This window comes from Manacus vitellinus, unplaced genomic scaffold (genome assembly GCF_001715985.3).
Source record: "Manacus vitellinus isolate BGI_N305 unplaced genomic scaffold, ASM171598v3 scaffold_3_pilon, whole genome shotgun sequence".
In the NCBI taxonomy this organism is placed as follows: domain Eukaryota; kingdom Metazoa; phylum Chordata; class Aves; order Passeriformes; family Pipridae; genus Manacus; species Manacus vitellinus.
The window spans coordinates 37626107-37651705 of record NW_021940535.1 but is presented as its reverse complement, the minus strand read 5'-3'; the positions used below and the strand labels follow the sequence as shown (position 1 = coordinate 37651705).

Here is a 25599-nt window from a genome sequence, read left to right as displayed (position 1 = left end):
TTAAAGGCTTAATCCTGAACTTAATCCTGGATTCATCCCACCTAATGTCAAGCACTCAACGGTCGGAGCATATTTGCTCTTGGCATCCTGAAAGTGGAGAGACAGACACATCCAGAGAAAGGACTCAAGAGAGGGCAAACAAAACGTGTCTATTTCTTTAGTTTTAAAATACAGAAGAGCATTTTTGATCACTCCTACCTTCCCTGCATACTATATGTTATGTTGTAGCAATTTTCAATTTTTAATTCGCATTCCTACTAGAAGACATTTCTGTTCTTCCATTTTTGTTTTGTTGTTTCCACTCATACAGTATATTTTAGATTACTGACATAGTGTGAAAATGGGCCAAAAATGTTAGTGAAAATATCTCCTTCCTTCTGTCATTAGTTAGTATGATTTACATCAGACTAATATATCAGGCACTAATTTCACCTATTGCAAATATTGCAAATGCTCTCCCTTGTATATCATGGCCCAGCAGATTTTATTTAAACCTGAAAATGTACAGCTTAACTCATTTGAAATGTTACTTGCACAACTGAATCAAACACTAGAAACTGAAGTCTTTTCAAGTTTGAAGATTTCTGTTGCAAGATACTCTAGTGGTACTAGCAGAGTCATGCTAGTGCAATGAAGAACATGCCATTAAACATACTTGTTTCAAAAAAGGTTTTGATGTAGCCACAAATATTCATTTTAAGAGGAAGCAGACTATAGGAATTCACTGACTTATTTTCTGTACCCGTGCAATTGCAACACAGAAAAATCATGCATTGTAATACAAACTAATCCAGGATATTTTATAAAAGGGTCAACATCATAAGGACACCCTTTGATCAGGTTACCACATAATTTCGGTCATAGCAAGTGGCAATATAAGGAGGAAGTGCATTCGTCAAGAGCAAGTATATGATCCTGTCACAAAATATATCCTCTGCCAATGTTCATTTGTATCTCTACCTCAGAATACTGCTGAAGAATTATACAAAGACAACAAAGTGATAGCTAACCTTGGAGACAATCACTGCCATTGACAGGTTCTCCGAATGAGCTGCTACATAACCAAGCATCATGATGCCAGGCAGTCTGACAGTCCCTCTGCAGCTGCCAATACAATCAATCACAGCAGCAACTCCGCCTGAATTTACTATAAGCTGTGAAAGCTGAAAAGATAAACAAAAGAGATTAGATACTGTGAAATATCAACAGGCATAAAGCACTACATCAGAAAAGTCTTTTAATGTATTGCTCCTAATTTACAAAATAAAGCCGGAATAAGAGCGATGTATCATACAGACTGTTGGCAACTAAGTGCAGCATGAAGTTTTCAGGAATGAAGCTGATTTGCTACGGTGCTTTTGATTGACTTTACTGCAAGGAAATCAGGATTCTGAATTCGTTATGCTGTACAGCATGAATGACATATTCTCAACTCCATTATCATACACAGAAGAGATGTGCAGATGACAGCCTAATACATGAATGATCATGAAGATGCACCGACTGACCCAGTTCCATATTAGTGCCCACTCATTCCCCAGCTAACATCATATGTTCTGTGCAGCAACAGACGGAAAGGCCCACTCTTCCTCTCACCTGCATTTTCTGCAGCATAAAATCCTTTGTGAATCCTCCCACTGAGGCATGAAGCCAAGGACAACTGTTCTGGATGTGCAAAACTGACTTGGGCTGCACCATTCTGCCATGTTAAGAGTACTCTGAGGGAAGTGTCCAGGGAACACACTTGATGGGCATTGGAGTCTGCCCCGGAATGCCAAATTATATAGCCTTACTTATAAATGATAATCAAGCTATGCACCTTGGTTTTTTTCCAAACGCTATCACTTCCCACATCACTGGAGGGACAGCAGTAGAGTATGTATGATATCAACAATGCATAGAAATTATTTCATATTATGATTATTTTCTTCCATATTGTTAAGTATATCCCATTTTCCCGACAGATTCCAAAGTAAAAGAAACATGTTCTTAAAAGTCAAAATTAAATGAACAAAACTGAGGCACGTAAATTTCCAATCCAGCTGATTTCTATAAACATGAAATTCACCTTTTCCTCAGAGCCTTTCAAAGGGGATTGTTTCATTCATGAAACAGCCAGATGAAATTTGCAGTTATTACTTAGGAAAAACTGTTCACATGATTGTGAACTGCAGCCAGTGGCAACCAAGTCTTACGTCTGGACACAGCCATGTTCACTTGGATGCACAGAGCACACTCCCCACTGCTCTGTCCCTCAGCCCTTGCTGTTAAGTCCCCCCAGTGATGACCTTCACATGAATTTTACTGCATATGCAGATTGAGAGCTGGGATCCAAAAGCCACGAGTCTCAAATGACACAGCCAAGTCCTCTAGAAATATCATTTGCCAGTGTGCCTCTGCTGCAACATGTGTTGCTTGAATAGAGTTGCTCAGAGATGGACAGTGGTCACTGTCACTCTGAAGTCAAACACAGATTGTGACTTCCCACTGGGAGTCACTTCCTACAGCTCCTTTGGAGAGCTGCTAGCATGGCCAATTCCCCTGGCATGGAGGATCCAGTGCTAGCAGCTCTTCTGACTCTACCTGCAGTCTTGTGAGTTTGGTCTCTGGTTTCTGACTCCAGTGTCCCCCTTTGATAATGATAATTTCTTCACTTTTGAGGAAGTAAAGTTGCATTGCCCATGAGGTGCAGAGAGAAAGCAGATGTTCCAGGAGTGTAACCTTTAATCACCAGTTTAAAGAGTGGCAGGCTGAAGAAACAGCACAATATTCATGTTTAAACACTTCTCAGTTGTTGAGTTAGTATGATTTTGAAATGGCTGTGTTCAGCATTAGCGTGTTCTACAAATACATTGCTTGTATTTCATTCCAAAGTCATATTTAGAGCCTTTTAATTATCTCTGTGGTCTGACAGATTAACATAGTTATAATTATTTGGTTTTTCTATTTATTTTGTATTGACTTTGCCAAACATCCCGACCTTCCTGTATCAGCTATTGGCAAAAACAGTGCAAATGCTGAGACTCAAATTACAAACTCAAGCTAATAACAGAAACTACCACCAGTTTAATAATAAATGAGAGAATTTTTGACCTTCACTGTCATTGAAAAAATAATTAAAATGTGATCCCAGCACCCCAGAAGATTTTTAAAAAGACACACACCATCTATTATAGTTACAGGATGATCATGCAATTTATTAGCTGGTATCATGACTTCTGTGAGGCTTTTCTCATGATATTTTTAATATCTAGGACTGACAGTACTGTCAGCCTAGAACTCCCACTCTGTGCAGATATCTCATAGAATGAAGTAGGTAGGTATACATTTTATGATTCCCAGTTTCCTAACCCAATTCATATTCAATACACATCTCATAATATCAGCAAGCATTTCCATATTTTCCAATGAACATGCCAAACAGCTATTTGCCCTCCCTTTCGAAAAGCAAATGACAGAATAATCCTGTATTTTATTTAAAGTGTAAAATCTAATGATATGACCTTGTATTTGCATTTTCAAGGTTTTACCTCAGGCGAATGCTTTGCTATCTCTCTAATTAAAGTTGCACCATTTTTCTTGACATATTCATCTGAGTCCTTCAGGCATGTGAGCACAACTGGGAAAATTTCTGCTTCAACCACCAACTCTGCAAGATCCACTGAATGCTTTGCTATTTGGCTTAGAGCTGACAGCACCTGACGCTAGTAAATAAAAATTGTTATAAAATCAATAGTATACAAACATCCGACAACACACACTCCCCCTGCACACAAAAATCTATTGCATCAAGGAAAACAAAGCAGGATAGGGAAAACAATTACAGCTATTTTACAATTCACTGAGTCAATTCATGCACGAATATAATGGCACAGAACATTCGCTGGTTCCTGAATAAAAGTTTCTCTTTTGTTTTATTCCATTCAAGCTTGCTATGTATTAAAAAAGCAAATATATATATATATGCCATTTAAAACTTTAATTTAAAATTTAGTAAAATCTACAGAAAATATCTTTATTTGCATAAGTTGAATCTGTCAAATCTTATATTAAGGATTTTTTATCTATTTGTTTGAAGTGGCATTTTTATGTTGCCTTCTGTTTCTGTTAGACAGAAAATTTATATTGAGAAACAATTTTTTTAACCATTAAACTCTAGTGATTAAACCTTTGACAACAACTATTCACATTAGATGGTACATTCTAAAATACAATACATTTACTATTAACTGCTTTATCGTATAATCTTAAGTATGCAAAACCTTTTTTGTAACTGAAATGTGCAAATTTTATCTATTGAAAGTATCTGTTGCATTCTTTATATACTATGTATTTCTAAAAAAACCCATACTATTCACTTTAAAGACTAGTTTAGCTGTTCCTTACAGAGCTGCAGTTTTTATCCAGTAGCTAAATTTGTGAATGTGACCAGAACTCTTTGTCACCATCTACGTACTTACATTTTGTTAACACCCAAACCAAGAGCTTCTAAATAAATATGCACATCAGTGTCTTTGATTCAGTATTGAGTAATGACTGGTATAATGGAGATTTTAAAAAAAATTAAATGTACCTTCAGTTTAGCATCAGGGTTCGGGATCATCTGAGCTAAGTGAGCGATAGCTCCTGCATCCACTACTGTCTGTGCTAACTCTGGAGAATGCTTTGAAATATCACTGAGAGTTGAAGCAGCAATCCTTTTCAAAGCAATTTCTGGCTCCTGGATACAGAGCACTAAAAGAGGAACAGCGCCTGCCTCCACCACAGCTTGTGACAGTTCTGTAGGTCCAAGGAAAGTAATTAAGTGAGTATGGGTGACTGACCCTTGTGCAAGCCATTTTTCACCCTGACAGATACAGCAAAGGAAAAAGGGGAGGGTGTAGTTCACTGTCTCGACATCTGCATTTCAAATCAGCCCTCCTGGTTTCATAAACCGTGTGGACCAATCCACAACTGAAAAGAATGCAGGTCAATAGATGGACCCCCATTTACATGCACACATTTGAGGTAGATTAGGCTGAAATGGTTTGTTATTCTGTTTTCTTTTTCTTTTTTTAAAGTAAGCAGATGTCAGCTGTTTAAACCCTGGCTATTCTACACTGATCAATAGGAAAGCATTTTATGCATGGCTAACAACAACACAGAAAGCCAAAGTACCAAAATTTTACCGACCACCTAATTAGAGAGCATTTTACCCTCTTTAAATGGTAAGCAGATATTAGCATAGATCAAATGCCAAAAACAAAAATCCAAAAAACATACATAAAAATTTATCTTTCATAAAAGATTGGGAAAATGGAACTTGCTGATCAAACTAGTCTTTGCTACCATACATGGGATGAGACAGAATTTATACTTTAATGACATGAAAATGTTATCAGACACAATTAGACAAATGAGAAATATCATCAGTGAGATACTGTGTGTGTGTGAGATTAGCACAATATCCTTAACTAACTGCACCTTATATTAAAAAAAAAAAGAAAAGAAAAAAAAATCTGAGCATATGATTAGCTGACATGGACAAAAATTACACTATTAGAAATTCATTAGCTCTCTCTGTGTATGCAGCATTAATCACAGTCCTAAAATGAGAATTACTGAATATCAGAAGCAAAATTTATATTATAACCAAGCTGTGCTATTTTAAAATAGTGTTGAAAAAGTGGTAAAAATCATAGGGGATTCAATAATCTATTAGGTTCTTCATTCAGTTTCGCTACACCTTATTACGCATATCCATTATTATCTTTAACATTTATCTTGACTTACAGTACCATGGCAACATATGGCTGTTGTATTTCAAGACTCTAACTTAGCTTTTGATTTATAGTCCATCCATAAAGAGATTTTCATACTAAGAAAAATACAGCATACTTCATTAAATATACATAGACTAATATAGTTTTTCATGAAATCTGTAAGTCATGTCATCATTACATTAATATCCAAATAACATTCCAGATCGGATTTGTTTTCAATTAGTGAGTTACAACCACACATGTGATAAGTCAAATATTTACACTATGTATGTTATTTTATGATACAATATTTTAAAGAAAATATAAATATTACATCACAACATTATATTAAATAATGCAGTAATTTTTAGACTAATACAAAATTAACCCTAAAAGGTTCACTTTTCAAATAACTATTTGACTAAAAATTTAGCACGTGCATCCTCAAAATACATACAAACCGTAAGATTTCAACAAAACTCAAATGTTGTATCTTCAGTTTTACAAATTTGAAGTGAAATGTACCTGAAATGTATGTAAAAACAGATCTAAAAACTAGCCACTGTCAGCTTTTCATGGAAAAAAGCCATACTCAATTTCTTCAGATTGTGTTTTGATGTGTTTTGGTAGACTGACCAAGTGGAATACATTGTGATCTACTGACCAACAGTCCAGATTAATCCATCTGACTGTGCCTCAGAAGCAACTTCACACCAACCAATTCAGTTGCCTACAGTCTGCTAGGAGATGCTAATATCAAGAATATGAGGTCAAGAGGGACATGGTACTAATTAGAAGAATGGGTTTCTTTGATGCCTTATGAGCTAAAATCATGAAGTTCAAGCAGGGAGAGAAAAAGCAATACTTTAAGGTCACAGCTACATCCAGGCATGCAAAAGTAGCCATAAAAGTTATTTGAAAAGAGCTAACTAAATCTGATTCAATTTAGATCAGCTGTTGCTGTTAGAAGTCTGATATCATTTAAATACTGATGGTTATTGTTGGTCATGGGTAATTAAATGGTTGTTCTTCCAGTGGTGTTTTATAAGGTTCATGGCTAATAACTTACCACATGGAGGGCTGGACCATGTGTCAAAAGACAGACAGGTTGTAAATGGACTCTCAGAAAAACAGAAAAGCTAAAGAAAAAAAGAAAATATAGAACTTCCCGTGACATTTCCCTGCAAACTCAGCCCAAAATTACATATCTAAGTATTAATGATTCTATTATAAATTGTAATTCTTCTTTTTTTTCCTCAAGAAAAGGCTCAATTAACCTTGCTACTTGGTAGAACATCTTTAATGCAGACTATACACCAAAGGATTCATTGAACTTTTCCATCCAATTACAAACACAGACAGAGGTGGGTGAAAAAAATGAAGACCGAGGAGTTAGAGGAGAGAACAAAGTTGTCAACAAGAAATTTTTAAAAACAAATATTCAGCCAAAAAAAATTAATTTTTTATAATTTGGAACAAATTACAAAAATACTTTTCCAAATACTATGCCAAGGCTGCATTATAAGGGCAGAGACAAGACTGATAGCTGAAAAGGAGAAAGGCAGCAGAGAAAAACTAATGTATGAACCTCATTTAATTCCACAGAAGGTTTTGAAAATCCTAGGCGTGGAACTTCATTTTGAAGTACTGCTCAAGGAACCTGTCCAACTACATGATGATAAAGTTCAACTCCCTCCATGAATGAAAGTGCTGAGAAACAAGAGAATTAAGGCTCAAAACCAACCATAAATTAATTGCTTTTGCCCAGATCAAAATAAAGAAGATTTTAGCAAATGGAGACACTCTAGACAAGACTGTAGAAGAAAGACTCATAAGACAGTCTTTAGAGTTTAAGATGTCACCAGTTCAACTAGAAGTTGTACTAGGGTTGCACTGATTTGTGTCAATACAAAAGTACTCATCAGGGACTAAGAAATTAATTCAAAGTAAGTTGAGGCCTCGTCATGAGTTTATGTCATCAGGACGAGTGGAAAGCTAACAAAGAGGAGTGAAGATCCTAACTACATACCCACTGAAATCAGTGGAAAGTCTTACAGGATTATTCTAAACTGTTTTAAGATGTTAAAAAAAAACCCTAACTTTAACTAATGTTAATATGTTGGCAATAATAGTATGGATAAAGCAAAAAATATTAGGGAAAAAAGATGAGGGTGAGAAAGTGAATGTGCAGGTAGTCCTAGAGAAGGAAAATTGGCTCTGAACAATATCACATTCATATAGTGGAGCAGTAGCAAAACCTTTGATTGGGAGCAAGTGCAAGTTTCAGTTCAGACCAGGGTTCTCAAACAGCCCCCGCTGTGGTAGCAGGTGTATCCACAGGAAACAACATGTTTTAACCAAATCAACCACCAACACTGTATTTTTCTGAGGACTGTGTGACCATGTAATGGCCACATAGGAAGACTCTAATCCCCACAAGTAGCCCAAAGGCTGCACTTCCAAATCACAGGTTTATGGAGGCCACTACAACCACAGTGCTAAAGATTCCACTGGAACCAGTGGGAAAACCTTTCATCAGAAGGATGGAGGTTAGGCTCAAATCACTGATGAGCTGAGCAACCTGGTCTAATCCTGTAGCAGATGCTGCTTAGAGCAGGAAGCTAGACTGGAGACCTCCCAAGGTCCCTTCCAAGCTGAGCTATACTATGATCCAAAGTGTACCACTGTATGAGAGAAAAATGAGCAAAACTCTGCTCTCAGCAACATGATTGAGTATAAATAGTGGGGTTTTTTGGTTTCCTACCAATTTACAATATACTGAAACAGGTGTGAGACAATTAATAAATTACACCTATAATGTAGGCAAAGAAAATGGAAAGCCAAATTATTTGCATACTTCAAACAAAAGAATTTTGCATTTTAAAAGTAACTGAATATGGTATAAGTAAAGTTTACAAAATATTTTTCCTGGACTTGATGATATTTCAAACACTTTACACTTCTTTTTAAACACAAATATTAGAAATAATGAATGGCAAAATTACAGCACACTGATCTGTACACTTTGGAGTTAAGATCAGCATCTGAAATTCATCTCAAAGATGAACTTCTCTTCAAGAATGAGGAGAACTGCAAGAGCAGTTCCTAAATTTTGAAATCTGACCTGGCAGGATTTCTTGTGCCTTGAAATCTCATGAGATATTTGTTTTGACCTAAAATCTCACAAGCCTTCGGGAGACATCTGTTCACAGAAACAAAGAGATTGTTGGATGAAGTCAGTACAGAACTTGCTAGGCAGAGAATGTTTCCATCAGGAAAAATAAAAAAAGAAGAAAATCCTTGATTTCTCAAAATGGAAGTCTTTTCATGGAACATACATTGCAGTTCTTAGATAGCAGATTTACCAGATCATGGATGGAATTTCTGATTAAAAGCAGAGAGACCCTCACCACTGCAAACAGTTATAGCTGAATGCTGGGAGCCTTTGATTGCACTTAGGAAGACAGAGGTTCACATCCTATCTAACACAGATCAGAACTTTAATCTGTCTTTCACATACATCCCAGAGATATGTTGTAATTATTGAACTTTTCTTGCTGGGCCAAATAAATCTCCCTATCCCCCAATTTTTTCAAGAGAGAGAAAAAAAGTCTCAATATTATCCCAGTTTGGAACTGAAACAATTTTTGAAACTGAAAAACCTTTTATGGGTGGGGAAAACCATTTCACACCCAGCTTTATTTTAAGCTGCATTATGTGTCCACAGAAAGTTAATGACAAAAAATTATAACTGCCAAATTTTGTCAACACAAGCATTTGAGTCTAATCCAGAGTTTCCTGAACAGTAAACAACCAGATGTTGATAAGAACAAGTTCACTTATCTCTGTATCCCATCTCCAACAATATCCTGTTGCAAAGGCATGCTTGTAGGAGTGTAAGAAACATACCATACAGAGAGTGATCTTTTCTCAGTATAACGCCTCTACTTTCAATAATCATATTAGAGACTTCCTGTGACTGTGTTATAAAGCAAGGTAAATCCTCTAAATTAGCTGTAGCTGGGCAGAGGAAGAACAATTTTTCCAGGGATCTTTCAGTGGGGTTTTTTGGGGCTTCGTTTGTTGGTTTCTTGGGTTTTTTTCACTGATTGCATCTAGTGATCTGTCTATGTCCTCATGCTTGCAGCTTGGTAGCACATTTTCAACCTAATTTCTGAAAATGCTGTTCTTATTGCTGTCGTAAATTGACATAAGGTATGCACCCATTCACCATCAGTGAATAAATTATTCATAACCATGGAATAAAAATTTGTACGAAGAATTTGTAGTCTTCAATACCCCCACATCACCTCCATCTTTGCAAACAATGCTGTCACAGAGTGAACTGGATCACCCTAAAGATCCATCAGCATTCATGCAGTGAATAGCATGAAGGGTAATTGAAGTGAGTCAATATTGATTTACTGACATAACAAAACTGCAGAAATGTTTATGTTAAGAGTAACACAGGCACAGACACACTACACACATTTACACAAATGAACACTTTTGATATTTAAATAAGTATATTTCAGATGGAAGGAACAATTATTTTCCACCAAGGGTGGGATTCAATCCTGGTGACCAAAAGACAAAAAGATCTTTACCAGAGAGGTGCCCCAAGAATTAATCTGTTGCCCAGAAAATGCAGTCTGTTAGAAAGGTGCTAACAACTTTGGAGACTGTCTCAGCACTTTAACCCTCTAAGTGGGAAGGGGGAATCCCTCATGCCTTCTGCAGTCCAACAGTCTGTATTGATTAAAGAAATAGTCACTTTCACAGTCTATGTACATTTTAGAGCCAAGTATAAAAGCATGAGTTAATGTTATGATCCTAGAATTAGTTTAATTTTAAACAATATGAACCCTAGCCATTTCTCCCACCCCTTCCAGACAGCAGTTTCTTCCCTCAGTTCTTTGATTCATAGCTCTAAACTTTTACTTGAACTATATAAATAGCTGGTAAAAGAACTATCAACCACGTGGATCAGCTTTTAAATAGGAACATGACACCGCCAGTGCGTTATACAACTGCCTGTGAGACAGCAGTGAACTGCTCAATATTGGATTCCTAGGATCTATTCCTGACTCTCAGAGAGGAGTGTGGTCTACTGGCTAATGATAATATAGTCATTGCAATGAATTTGGCCTATTTATCCTGCAAACACTGCTGTAAGCTGAATGAAACTTGCTTCTCCCTAGGCTTGTCCATTCCACTATGTATATAAAGTAAGAACTAATGTCAAGCAAAAGAACCTTTGTTCTGCAGTAACACTCACACAATACATAAAGATTCAGAAATTTCTTCATGAAGATGAATAAAGCAGTGTCCTTTCTTGGCCGCAGGCCAAACACATCTCCTCTTAGAGCACTTCTCACAACCAGGCACTCCTGGTGTCAGATATGCCAGTTTCCCACAAAAGGTACAGCACTGTAGGAATGGTACAGTTACATTAGGGTTTCATCTCAAATTTAGAATTTTAGAACAGAAGAAAAAGCATCTTATTCTATTTATCAAAATCATGCAATTTATTGTAATTATCATATAACATTAATCTGAAAGATAACATGTGAAACTTGTTACCTGGATTGTGTCGGGCAATATAATCAAATGCCCAACATGCACCTTCTTTGACTCCAGGGTCAAAGTCTTCCAAGCAAATCACCAGTGTTTCCAGTGCTCCACTCTGAACTACTGCCTGAGCTAGCTGTGGAGAATGTTTAGCAATTGCTCTTAGCACAAATGCAGCTGTTTTCTTGTAGTAACGCTAGACAAATCAGAAAAAACAAAACAAACAAACTTTCACTAACATTAAGTAGCTCAAAGCATAATACAGTACAGGCATGCCTAAATTAGACTTTTTTAGTAGCAGCAATATCTCATACCAGTCCAAATCAGGACCACTAGACATCACATAAACAACAAACCTACAGTTCTTTGAGACAGCTCACAATCTAAAATCTACAGTAAGTGCATAAACAAACAGAAAAAATGAGAGAGCTAAGAGGATATGGGGAAAAGATAATAGTCTAGATAAGTCTGTTTGTTCAAGTGAGTAGTGAACGACAAGAGCTGCAAAAACAATAGCTCTTAACATATTTAACCAGATTACACAGGTTATGCAGGGCAAGCTCCTAAAATAATTCTACCCATCTGTGATACTAGCAAGGTATCACAATTTCTAATGCAGATACCCTCACAACATCTCTACGAGAAAACAATGTTTACATTCACAAACAGAAAGCTAAAAGCATTAGATCCAATAAAAGGGTTTAGGATCTGAATCCTGAAATGCCTAAATACTGCCTAAAGTCCACAGCTAAGATCCTGAAAACCCATCCCTCCAACACCCAATACTGAATGACCCTACGTTTTGACCAAGCAGCCTGCAATTTTACTCCTGCATGTGTGCAGAAACAGCTCATTTTGTACAGGACTAAGCACTTTGGCATCTCTGTCATAAGTGCAAGCAAGTCTAAGCTCTTGTCTCAGTTCTGTCCATCCTCCTCAGTGCTGGACCAAATACATGTTTTGAGCATGCATATTTAATGTATGACACTGCACAGTCATGGGGTTCCCATGTAAACTGCAGCAGTAGTTGTAGTTTCTTCTAAAAGCACAGGTAAAGTCTTTCCCCAAAAGCCACATTCCAGTCTCCTCTTGCAGTTTCATAACTCTCATTGGGGTGTGGAAGCTGAACATTAAGTTTCTTCCACTGCCTTATAGTTTCAAAATCTAGAGCCTGGTTAAAGTACTCCAGCCAGAGAAAACTGTGTTGTGAGACAGCTCTCCTCCCTCATGAACGGCAAAATTCATGGGGACACAAGTAACCTACTGCTATGTCCATGTGCCCAGAGTATGGTCTCCAGCCTGGCCATTGACAGATCATCCCTATGGACAAGCTCTAGAGGACTCTTCCTCCACATGCCACCTGGTTTTGATCTCATCCCAAGACGATCGATTCTCCCCTGCTCTGCACAGGGAGCCTGGGCACTTTATAGTGCTAGATTCCTACTGTCAGTATACCCAAAATTTAAACAATGCAAAGCCCACATCCCTTTTGGATCAAGTCCAGAAAAACAAAGAACCACGTCAGTGGTTTTTTGCATCCTGTAAGGTGCCCAAACACCTTCAAAAGTCTGATCTAAAGCACTAAGGTATGGCAACAAAGAAGTACCTGCAATGGCCCCACAGGAAGCAAAATGGACCCAGGCCACTCCCTGGCCCTGAAGGAAGGTGACACAGCATATCACATTCATCCACCTGAACTCCTCTTTCCTCAAAGCACAATGGCCTTGTCTATGCTACTGGAAACTGTCCCTGCCTTGTGTTATCTTTAAACCATGTCCAGGCATTGTTGAGTAGTCTGATGGCTGGCATTGGCTAAAACCACATCAGAGAGCCTGTTAATGATTAACAAGCACAGTCATCTTCCAGTGCTCAAACACATGGCCTTACCTTCCTTAGTTTACCAGTAATGATATAATTCCTTAATGCCAAAAATCCAGTCTTCTAATGTACCTACAAGCAGGTACATTAAATATAATTTACAAGAAAAGCATTAGACCTCATTTAGGGGGAACAGAGGTTAAGGGAAACAGAACAGAAAAATGGTGAAATTCCCAGATAATTTAAGATACCCCAAGTTTTGATGAACTCAATGGAGTTGTTTTATATCAGTCTATGTCTGTGCAAATATGGGTATGTTATTTCTGTTAAGTAATTATGCTCCTGGCAAAGAAAAACACTTCTTTGTTTTTATTATTCAAAACACATTATTTACAAACAAATCATATTCACAGGCAACAGTCAAAACACACTGTAAAACCAGATTTTGCTCTGTTTAATTGATAAAACATTGATCTGGGATGTGACCCTGTAACTGTTCTCCATAAATCAGTAGAAATAGTATTCATTGTGTGCTCAAAGAACCTCATCCTTAAATATAGATGTTGATACATTAAGATTGAGTGGAATGGAAATGTTTTCTTTTGCCTATGGGAAGTAGCAAACTGTATGCATTGCTAAACTCTGCATGAACTGGATAATGAGTTTCACTTGCTCTCAGTCACCAAGGCATATTATGCTTTCCATGACCTCAAACTAGTCTTGCTGCTGCCCCAAGTAATTCTGAATTACAGCTATCTGAGTGTAGTGACAGCATGGGCAGTAACATGGAAGAAATAAATCAGGGTACTCCAGCTAATTTAGTGAGAGGTTTGAGTTGTAGTGGGGGGATAGTTTCCAAACCAACACAGAGGGTAGTTTTGTTCCGCTTCTTCCCTTAAAAATAGAAATAAAATAATCAAAATGCTTATAAACTTGTCTAATTAAAACCTTAACTTTCTTTCCATACTACCCTAGTATCTTGCCATCAAAGTTTTTCTTTAGCTTTTTTTCCCCCATGATTAATGATTCTATATGCACAAAAAATATGCAATGAGTACTTACATCTACGTTTTCCTCAAAAGATTGAAAATTAAAATATACAGCTTTCCAAATTGTATTTCCATTGAAAACCTACTTCTTCTAAATCAAAAGTGCAGCCTTAGCATGGCCATGATATCAGTGCACTTAACTCTCAGCTGTCTCTCTCCAGTTTTTAGGAACCTTACTAGAAAGTATTTCTGTTAACCTAGGTTAGCATCACTGGAAAATCAAAGCTGGAGGAGACATGGAGTTTGAAGAAAAATGTGTAAAAGGGAGTAAAAGAGACCACCAGATGTATTTGCATTGCAATTGTGACTATACTTTGTTTGGTTTTGACAAATATGAAAATGAAAGCCTTTCAGTATATTTTTCTATGCCAGTGGTTTGATATTTCTCGTGCTACAGATTTCCAAAAGCCTATGTTTGGAGATATCAAATATTTCATTACAGAAGTTCAGGCTTTTTATATGTATTTTACAATTGTCTGGTATTATTGACAAATCCTAGTCAATTACCCCCCCAGCTTTCAAATTGTCTCATTTTTAAAGAGAGAGCTTTTACAAAGCATCACTCAACATTTTAAAAACATTTCAGTGCAGTGAATGTATTTCCTATAGTGCATTAAACAGTAATACGATATTTTAAAGTCAAGCTTATTTGAAGTCAAACTTAGGCACACAATGATCTCGCAGAGGTTCAAACACACATGCTGCTCTGACTTCAGTACATTTAATGTCATATTAGAATAACAACAGATGCTGATACAGAAAGATTTCCCCTTCCCTGTGCAATAGTTAAAAAAAAATATTACTTAAGAAAACAATCATGCCTTACATTCTCCTCAGGCAATGAACGCACGAGCTGTGGAAGAATGCCTGCCTTCACAACTGCCTCTGCCAAGTCCACGTTATAATCAGCAAGTCTCCCGAGACCCAAGGCAGCAGTCTGTCGAACACTTGGGACAACATCCAGCAAAAGAGGTCTCAGCAAAGACACTACACCTGAGTTACAGCAAGAAGAAAAGAATCCATTTGGTAAGCAGAAATTTTTCTAAACATTTGCCTTTATTCATAAAAACCTACTCTTCCAGGTAATAAGAACATGTAGGAAATCCAGGTGTTCCGCTGAAATGAAGTTGGCACTTGAATAGCACTGCTGACTGTTTCTGACCATTTTTCATAGGTACAAAACAATTCTGAAATATAAAAAAGTCACATGTAGAAATAAGCTGTATTCAAATATCTGTAAAATACATATCTTAAAGTTTAAACAAGAAAATAAGGTATATTCAAACATATATAAAATGCACACGTTCACATATTCATGGGAAACTCCATCCAGAGGTCCTGGTGAGAAGACATTGTCTTGTCACTCATTTATCATGCCAGCAGAACCTCTCATTGAATTGCACCAAATTACATTTCATCTGTTATAAGCAATGACTTGGAGACCAAAATCCACACTATATTATACTCCAGACAGAAGAGCCGAAGATTTTCTTATCATCTTTATGATGTGTTTCCACTGATGAGTTCACAGTGTATCAGTTAAGCATAAAGAATATGAAAGTACCAGCGAGGGGAACTATAAGGAACTAGAAACTGAATTACTGGATAACAAAATGGTAAGTGAAATGGAGCTCAAACAGGAAACCCAACCCCAACCTTTTATATGCAGTGATGGACCCCAAACAGATTACTACCAACCAGAAGAAAGATCTCAATGTGAGAGCAGACATGTGGAGATACCAGCTCTTGTTCAGTAGCAGAGAAGAAACTTTACCCACAGAAGTACACAGGGTGCTCAGGATTATCTGGAAAGGGGTAGAGGCCAAAGCAGAGACCATCACTATCCTACATTTAATACCCTCCAGTAGAGCAGAACTGAAAAAGGTTCAGTGAAAGGCAACAAGGATGATCCAAGATGACCAATCTGTATCTGGAAGCTCCTTCTACAGTTAAACTAAGGCTCTTCAATAAGGATAGAAATGAGATTCACTTGGTTAAATAAAAAATGTGATTTCTAAGGTCTGGGAAGGGAAAATCACTTGTATTGTGATTCTTCAAATGTACTCTCCCTCTACCAGCCAGCTGCATGAATTAACACTTTAGAACTTTATACCTCAGCCAGAAAGCAGAGCTCTCTGAAAACACAGATGTGCTACAACAGAATACTGAACTCTCAGAGCTACACACATTATCTTCATATCAGCTTTCTCAGTCCTTTCCACTACATTTTTTTGGTAACAAAAGGAAAGATTTAGTTGGGTGACTGTGGAGGAAAGCAAGACTTCCCTCCCCAGGGGCTCTTGTGGTTATTAGCAGTGAGCAAAGGTCTTTTAGTGTGACAGTCCCACAACAGGGGATCATTGCCTAATGGAAAGTAACACCATGGTGTTCAACAGGCACACCATGACAAAGAAAAGCTGAGGACCTCAGAGCAGGGAATAGTCCAAAGGGATGGAGGCTATAAGAAATTACACCCATAGCATACTTCCATATAGAAGGACACTGAAAAGGAAGGGAAAAAAAGTAAGTTGAGCAGCAATATAATTCTCACCTTTATTTTACATCAAAACCAATTGCTCCAAGAAAGAAGAAAATAACCTAATAATCTATACATGGCTCTGAAGGAGCTGGGAGTGCAGATGTGGAAAAACTAACTGTGGAGGCCATGCTGCCCACTAATGAATTTGTGGGAAAGTCAATATTCCAGACAAAAGCTGCACTGTCATGAGAGGTACAGCCTCCCAGCATGTTCACAAGTCAAAATAAAACAGGTCTCAGGGGGGCACACAATAAAAGAAAAAAGAGAAAAGTAAAATTAAATTGTGATGTCTAATAGCACTACAGAAGCACCAAATAGGGCTCTGTAATATGCATTAATTGAACATGTATGTGTAGTACCTATGGAACAGGTCTGCAATGTAGCTGGCACCTGCTCACACTTCTGTCAAAGCCACTGGGAGCTGAAAGAGGCCTCCCGTGTACAACTGACAAAAGACAGATCCTCCAGTATTGTAAGACCAACATGAATGCATTTAGCACTTTGCAGAAGTCACTACTTCAGAATGCGGTCATCATATTGACATCTTCTCACAAACTCCCCAAATAGCAGGTATGGTCTCATTAGGAAGTTATGTTTCATATAAAAAATGCACTAAGTACTTTATATGACAAATTAAAAGTAAAAACAAACATACGAGTTGGGGCCAACACTGTATATCATCTATTACCTTCTCGTAAGTCATCTGCACCCTCTGTGGGAGGGCATTTCTTGTCCTTCCCTCTAACATCAGTTGCATGGTCAAACAGCTGCTGAAATTCCTAAGGGAACCTCATGCTTGCTGTTCTGACTCTGTGTACATTGAAGGTATTTCAGTAAAGCAGGAAGAGTTAGAAGTAGTTCATTTGCATTTAGTGTACACATATTACATTTGAGCCCTTGACTTGATATAATATGAAACAAGATTATTTAATAAATTAAAAAAGGGAGAAAAATATTTAGTTTTATTGATACAAAAGAGACTGTTAGAAGTGGTTGATGGAGACAGAAAGGAACACTTCAGTGTGCAGTGTCTTGACCCTAAAAAAGCCAAGAGCCTGATGGCTGGGACATTGAACCAGGATGTGTCCAACTCGTAATGTCAGTTCTGGTGATGGTCTCAAAATCCAGTGAAATTTAAACAGACTAGAATCACTTTACCCAGGAGTTAGGTCCGGACCATGTGACATGTTTCCGGTCTTAATGACATACCTACACACTGCAAAATGTAAAACCACATACAAGAAAGTTTACACATACATATGCTTCGAGTTGTCCCAAATGTGAGATTTATATAATTTGTATTTTCAAGATTAGTTGATACAGATTTCACTTTTAGAACGGGGTAAAAAGCCTTGAGTCTGGAAATGTTTCCATGCAGCATGCCTCCCCATCACCAATACCATTCATTTCATGGCAGTATAGACTTTGTAAAGTTGGGTGATAACATTTAAGCATCAGCACAAAATGTTCTACTGCGAATTATTTTAGCTGGTGCAGCTTAAAGTGAGGAAAAAGATGAAACGTGAAATGGGAGTTACTGTTTGAAGAAAGGGCACAAGAGGCTACAACAAGGTTAGGAAAAAAAACAGGTTTAGAAATAATAGCAACTGTGCTGATTCTCAAGGAGACTATATTTTCTTAAAATGATGTCTGAATGTGAGAAGAGACAGTGGACAAATAATTATCATAGCAAGAATTTTCGAGGAACAAGATGAAGAAAAATCAATTCCTGTTGTTGTACAAGCCTTATATTGACATCAAATTAACTGAGAATTGAGAGAAGTGCATAGGCCTAAATTATGCCTGCACATTGAACACAATTGAAAGCTTTTACCTTTACTTTCCACCTTCTCTTAAAACCACTTTCTTCCTCTGTGTTGAAATGCTATCCATCATCTCCAACTACTCTTTGAGACCAAAGGCTTGAGCAGTTTTTATCACTGTCATGATTTTTATATCTTTAGCAAACCTAGTATTTCTTTCTTTACAGCACTTAGAAAGAAAAGAATTAATTCTGAGAGCATGGAAACAGCTACACAGATTCTATAGTCTCCACTAAAACATCTACAGGAAAGATATCCACCTTCCCTTCTATGACTTTTGAAGATAGTGCTGAAAAGGGCAGATGTGCCTGAAACAGGATGAAGCTTTCTGGCACTGGCCCCAGCCCAGCTCTTTCTCCCAGAGACAGCTGTATTTGGTGAGCTCCTCTATTTGATCTCTTCCTGTCAACTATCCTGTCTACAGCAAAGTCTACCCCTCTTCTCCAAAGAGGTCCAAGCCAGGAATCCTATCAACCTTTTTAATTAAATTCAAATGTATCTAAGATTATCTTAGAGTGGGAAAATAGGCAAGAACCTTCCAACAACTTCCTTTTACTTTACCATTCACCCAAGTGAACAAGGCCATACAGATCAGGGAGTAACAGTGTCTTGCTGCTGAAACTTTAGAACTCTTAGGTCTTCTTCCAAATAAGTCTGTTGTGACAGAAGTAGAAAATTCATTAACTGTAATTCAAAGGCAACCACACGCATAGTAAACTACAAAATAAGGCATTTAGACCACTGGACAAGATTTGTTTTGGAAGAGTTCCCACTAGCACTCAGAAACTGAGTAACAAAGAATTACTGCCAAATATTCTCTCTTGCATCACAGAACCTTGGCTGACCTTGGGCAAGGAACGATTCCTCTTTCTATCCTCAGTTTCCCACTCAGATTTGTTTTAAAGAATGACACACTTTAGAAGCTGAATCACACACTTCTCAAGTGGAGCTGTTATGTACAGGCCTGATGTACTTTCTTTTAGCAAGCAAATGCTGGCTGCTGCCTATCTGGGGAAAAAAAAAATCACTCAGGGCAGCAGCAGGTTCCAAATTTTTTTAATTTTAAGTTTCTGTAGCCAAACAAATAGTCACTATTCTGGAGAGAGCAATCTTTGCTTGGTCATTTTGATTTCTTGGGGAAAATCACCTGGAATCCATGCAGAATACTTCTACCCTCCTCCCATCCCCATCAAATCCTTGTCAAACTTGACTAATCACAAAACAGAGAAACGTCACTACATTGGAAATTCTTTCCATTTCTACACCTGAAGATGACCACTCCTACCCTATTCTCCTTCCTTAAAGGAAAGTTTATTTCTGTTTTAAAATGTGGAGTAAAGTCATTCTACACTACTGCTGTTTCTGGACTCCCTCTTGTCTTGAAGATTCTGTCCTTCTAATTTATGTTTTGGATCAAAGATAACATATCACTTTTGTTTGCTACCTCTTACATTAAGAACATTCACTGGTACTCATACATTTATCATATCAGCTTCATTTTTTCAGAGCTCCTCATGTCAAATTCAGCTGATTTAACAAGGAAATACAATGGAAATTTATTTCTGCCTCACCCCAACTCCCTATCTTCAACTACCCTTTGTTAGAAGCAGCATAGCAGTGAGTTTTAAGTCTCCTCCTTGAAACAAATTTCTCAGAAGAGTAGTAAGAGAGAATTTTCACACTCACTCATCTCGACACAGCCTCTTCCAGAGACAACACAGTATGCATGTCTCAAGTACAGACTCCTCAAGTGTGACTCTCCATGAGAAAGGACTCCTCACTGCAACAGTTCCATGCACAGCACAACTACAATCCTTCAAAGATCAAAGGGAACATGAATACGATTTGGTAACAGAGACTCTGGGTAATCAAGTAATTCGTACAGCAATTACCAGATGGTGTGGGACATAATGCAGATTCAGTTTGACAGTATGACTGGAGATTTCTGAAGGATTGAGGAGCAGTAAGTTTCTCCTCCTTAGATGCCAGACCCTGCTTCTACATTAATGAAGCATAACTAATCCTGTTCCAAGAGGATGAATTTCTGAAAATACCTCTCAAGGGGGTATTAGTGGCCACCACACAATCCTACACAGACACACCAAAACCAAGGTGGTCACAAGGAGCTGCTTCTTTTTAATGGCCACTTGTTAAGATGAGACTGAAGTTTCTAACAAATTCCAGTTTTGACATTTTACTTGCAAATCTCCAAACAGGACAAGAGACTGAGAAGAGGAGGAATCCTGGAGCAGTTGAGCTTCCATTTCATTGAGTTACAGAAAAAGCCAAGTCCTCCAGCTTCAGCTGCATTTACCTTCTCCTTCCATCTCTCTCGTACTTTCCTTAATACACAGCCTCCTTTTTCTTTTCATCAGGTACCACCATCAAGCCTTGGGGAAAGCCACTCTCCACACCTGATCTGCTACAACTCCCAAGACAACCTTTTGCCTTTCTTGCCACATTGCATAGTCCTCTCCCACTTCTCCTGTCACCAATGCTCAGCAAAACTTTTAACTCCAAATAAAAATAATTTAAAAAACCCAAACAAACAACCCCCCAAAAAAAAACAAAACGAACAAACAAAACCAAAAAAAAACCAAACAAAAAAACCCTGTATGCATCCTTCACAACAGAGGACACAAACCCCAGTGTTGAAACTGGCTACATGGGGGCACTGGAGTCTGTTATGCATATCCACTTTCAAGGTCCAAATTCTCCCAGTAAGCTTTCTATAAAGTACTGTCCTATCAAAGCACATTCTTTAACATTATGAAAAATGTGGAACTATATCCTAAAATTGCTTCCCAGAGTCTGATCCTAATTATACAGGGCCAAGTGTCCAATTATCACATTCAAAAATGGTACATTTAAGATATGTACACTAGAAAGAAAAGTTGATGGGCAGAAAGACTGCGTTGGAGGAGGGGAAATAGATTTGAACAGCCTTTCCTCAATAATAAAGGCTCCTAAAATGACTCCAAAGACGTGGAAATACAGCTCTTAAAACCTGTCACCAGTTAGCTCTGAAGGCATGAGAGACCTAACACTGATGCCAATCACCCTTTAGTTACATAAAAACAGACCACAAAGTAGGGGACAATCTGCCATGCCACAAGGGTTTGTGGTGGAGCCCCAGTCTGACTCAGATGAGCCCTGCCCCCAAGCTATAGCCTCTTGCCAGCATGGTGAGGAACAGATACAAGAGAAAATGCTCAAAGGTAAGGAGAGAAAAGGGTTCAGTCCTGAAGTATAAGGCCTCAGAAGCAGCTTGATACCAAGCATAAGGGAGAGGAGACCTTGGTTCAGGGTTGTGGGCTGATGGAGTGGAAGGACTGCTGGAAGAGACTCACTGGGAAAGGATCTTCCTTTACACTGACATTTTGGAACTTTCTTGGAACCCTGCAGCCTGCTCAGCACGTAGGTAAGGCAGAGGAACCACATTTGAAGTTATCTGCCCTAGATGATAAAACCACCGCAGCAGCAAAGAGAAGGGAACCCAGGTGTGTGGGGCCCCAGCACACAGGCTGCTGTACCACACAGCTTCAGAGTTCTTTTTCCACGTTCCATACTCAGCTTTCCCTATGATTTCCACAGCCATTATGCTTAAGAATGTGATTAGCCCCAAGAAAAGGGTTAAAGAGCTGATCTTGTAATATCTTTAAAGTCAAAGGCTAAATTGCAAGACTAAACTGTTTCTTAATCACAATGATGGCCTTAAATAACTTACATATTAAAAGCAACATTCTCATCACCATATATTCTAGTGCAAAATAAATAAATAAATAAAGTACTGTCAGATAAGTCAAAAATGAATACCCAGATGTAATTCAAGTCTTACTCTAAGTATTAAACGTGAATTGTAAATGCCTCTAAAAAAAAATCAAAACAAAATGCTATTTCAATGGATTTCACTGCACTTCAAAAGGCAAAGAAGAATTAGACCCTCGGTGACTACCACTCTTAGAAACATATTAGAACCAGCTCAGGCTTTCTCCTACATCTTTTAAAAGACAGACAGCTGCCTAAATCTCAGTGCAAGAAAGAGAACTCAAATTTTCCCAAGTTCTGCCACTATAATTGAAAATAGTCTGTTTCTAGGATTTTGAATTTTGGAAGGATGAGGGGGCGTGGAGCTGAATAATGCATTCTAGTACCAAACTTCATGAGCAGTAGCTGCCAAATGAATAGATTTATTTTTAAAGTGTATGTTTAAAACTGCTACTATCAAAGTAGCTTCTCCCATTAGTCAACAGGCCTCCAGAAACAAGATTGTCATTGTTTCACATGTATATTTACTAAATGGAAAAGTTTTAGAAGTTTTGGAGGAGATTTTTTTTCAAAGTATCCACTAATTAAATGTTCAAATGACAAACCCTGTAATTACTATTCATAGTAGGATTTAATAATAAGAAACAACTTTATCAAAGCCAGCCAGAGAGTTGGAAAACATACTGGAATGAATTCCAAGACAAAGGAATTTCTCTGATCATTCCTTGAACACCCCTGCCACCAGAAAGCTGTTAAGCTCCCAGGCACTAACCCCCCAGGACATTCCTGACCAGGACAGAGCCAGTGCCATGTAAATGTGTCAAAGTCCAGGGACAGATTCCAGTTCCCTCATTACAACAACTTTGAGGATTTCTGCTCAGTGGGAAAAGCAGCTCCAGAACTTGATGAGAGAAGAGAGATGCCCTGAAAAAAGGTGGATTTCCTGTCGGCCCTCTCCGACCTTCTTTCCAGCCTCCCAGGCGTTTTCTTTACAGGTCATACAATATCAGTACCTTAAGGTTTCTCAACAGCCAAGCCAGTGTAAGGAACTCCTGCCTCTGATCCTGGCTACTTGCTCCCCTCCAGGCTGCAGTCTCCAAATTTGCAACAATACCACTGCTTGTACCTGGTCTAATACCACAGAAGCAGGGCTTATAGCCTAGTAGAGAATTACTTTTTCAATACACTTCCATCTTTCCTGATGTTAACATGGTGTCCAGAACACCTCCACAAAGAATAAGGTCTCAAACTAGTATTTATTTTTCTTACAAGACATTAAGTATTTATAAGGAGGACTTCTAAAATGGGATCAGATGCTTTATTCCTTGAGCACTGATCTTTCACTGCTACCAGTCTGAATTCTTAAGGGCTCAATTTTGTTCCAATTCAAAAGTCACTGTAATCTTGCCTTCTGCGACAGCCAGCAAAATACTAAGCACTGACAACTTTTGAGATCCAACAAAAGAACCCTGCAAGGTGCCCCTAACTCCTATAGCTAATATAAAATGACAGCAAAGACTTTCCCCATCTTCTTAAAAGAGTGATCTCCATAAAGGATGGCTAGAATTCCTATTCACCAGAATAAGAAACAAGCCCCTCAATCACTTTATGTATGGATTTATACAGAGATATACATATAGATAGACATCTTTCTTAAATCATTGCTCCAGTGCTCAAGACCATAAAAGGTACATCAATGATGTGCTAGACAGCTATGTCTCAAAATATTTGTACAAGGGTTTTAATAAAAGGACCAAATCACTTATTTAGTGGGAGGTTTAAAAAAAAAAAACACTTAATGACATTTGATTTAGGAGGAGGTTTTAAAACCTGTATCTAGCACATACAGAAAAGGTGAAAACTAACAGCTATATAACTACACAGTATTTTTAAAGGCACAGGTGCAAAAGATGGTAAAATATTTATGGTCCATTCAAACAAATTGTAATAGGAAACATCATATTTGCAGACACTCCCCTCTTTTCCAGCATCTGAAAAACTAAAGCCTGTGGAAAAGCAGCTCAGAACCAGAAAGAGCCAAGAAGGATAACCTACACAAATGCACATTTCCACAGAGCCTGATCCCTGTGAAATTAACCTTCAGACCAACACCAGCTATGTGCAGAAGGAAGTTTTGGGCCTCTGAACTGATTAATTGTTCTGCACAAGTAAGACATCAGTTCTGAAGTAGTTACCAACCAGATTACATCAAATAATTATTTTAAGAAGAAATGCAATGCAATGGAAGTTAGCTTGACACTTTGATTGCTTTCTTTAAATAGAAACTTTCTGCATTTTTAAATATGCTGAGCTGCAAGAAGCCTGCCTAAATGGGATCTCTCTCTGTGAGCTGGTAAAACCAGAACTGTAAGGGACACAGAGGGACCTCTTCGTACAAATAAGACATAAATTATTGCTATAGCCAATATGTCCCTTTGGTAAACATGCATCACTTGTGTAAACTATAGCAGTGGCATTAACTCACTGGGAGATTACAAACAAAACAAAACCAAAAAAAATCAAGAGCCACAGCAAGGTAATACAAAAGGCTTGGTGTTGACATGCCACTCCCATAATCAAAACAAATGTTTCTTTAGCAAGAATTAAAGTGATAGATATTCAATAAAACAATTTTAATAAAGTTGTAAATACAATAACAGAAAGTTGTAAATATTTACACCAGTGGCTTTCATTTTTTGTTTGCTTTTTTGATACCATTGTATTTGAGAAAAGACTGACAGTTTTACTAGATCTGGGAAACAAGTATTAAAACCAAAATCCAGACAAACCAAAACATAATCAATTCATGAATACCACATGGCAAACCAACAATTGATCTATACCACATTTTCAAACTGTCATTAAGATAATCGATTTCCAAGCACCTCTTTTTCCTCTTTTAAGCTCAGGAACTTTGGCTGAGCAGAGTGGGTCTGCCAGATGCCAGCAGCACAACAGCTGGTAGAAGTGCTCCTGCTGCTCGTCTTTCTAAAAATGTTCAATTTGGTTCACGACATCCCACGACAACAATATAACAAAACCAAATCCCTCCCAAACTGAACAAATCTGCTGACAGAAAGCATCGAAGAATTAAGGAACAACTTTTAAAGCCGGTATAAAAATAGTTTCATCTAAAGTAGGACTTCCTTGGCAACTCAGTGCTGGTTTCATCGGGAAATCCAAGTTCTGTACTTTACATAAAGCTACATTGGAAGCTAGAGGAAGTAAATGAAGAAATGGGTTATACTGAGAAATTTTCCTTGAAGTAAACACGAGATAACAGCCAGAGA

At 37.8% G+C, this 25599-nt stretch overlaps 1 protein-coding gene across 3 annotated transcripts in view; it reads right to left on the bottom strand.

The window, feature by feature from the left end:
- The window catches only part of SPAG6 (sperm associated antigen 6), a 30092-nt gene extending 8105 nt beyond the window's left edge, over positions 1–21987 (bottom strand). The window contains exons 1-6 of one of the 3 annotated variants that reach the window (XM_029961917.1): positions 21892–21987; positions 15006–15172; positions 11325–11508; positions 4574–4779; positions 3531–3704; positions 1011–1163 (exon numbers count right to left, since the gene is read on the bottom strand). In XM_029961917.1, coding sequence (XP_029817777.1) covers positions 1011–1163; positions 3531–3704; positions 4574–4779; positions 11325–11508; positions 15006–15172; positions 21892–21982 — 975 coding nt within the window. In that variant the 5' untranslated portion in view covers positions 21983–21987. Of the gene's footprint in view, positions 1–1010; positions 1164–3530; positions 3705–4573; positions 4780–11324; positions 11509–15005; positions 15173–15253; positions 15360–21891 lie in introns of those variants that run through there. The other 2 variants (XM_018075825.1, XM_029961918.1) reach the window with 2 other exon arrangements.
- Between the last annotated feature and the right edge of the window lie 3612 nt (positions 21988–25599).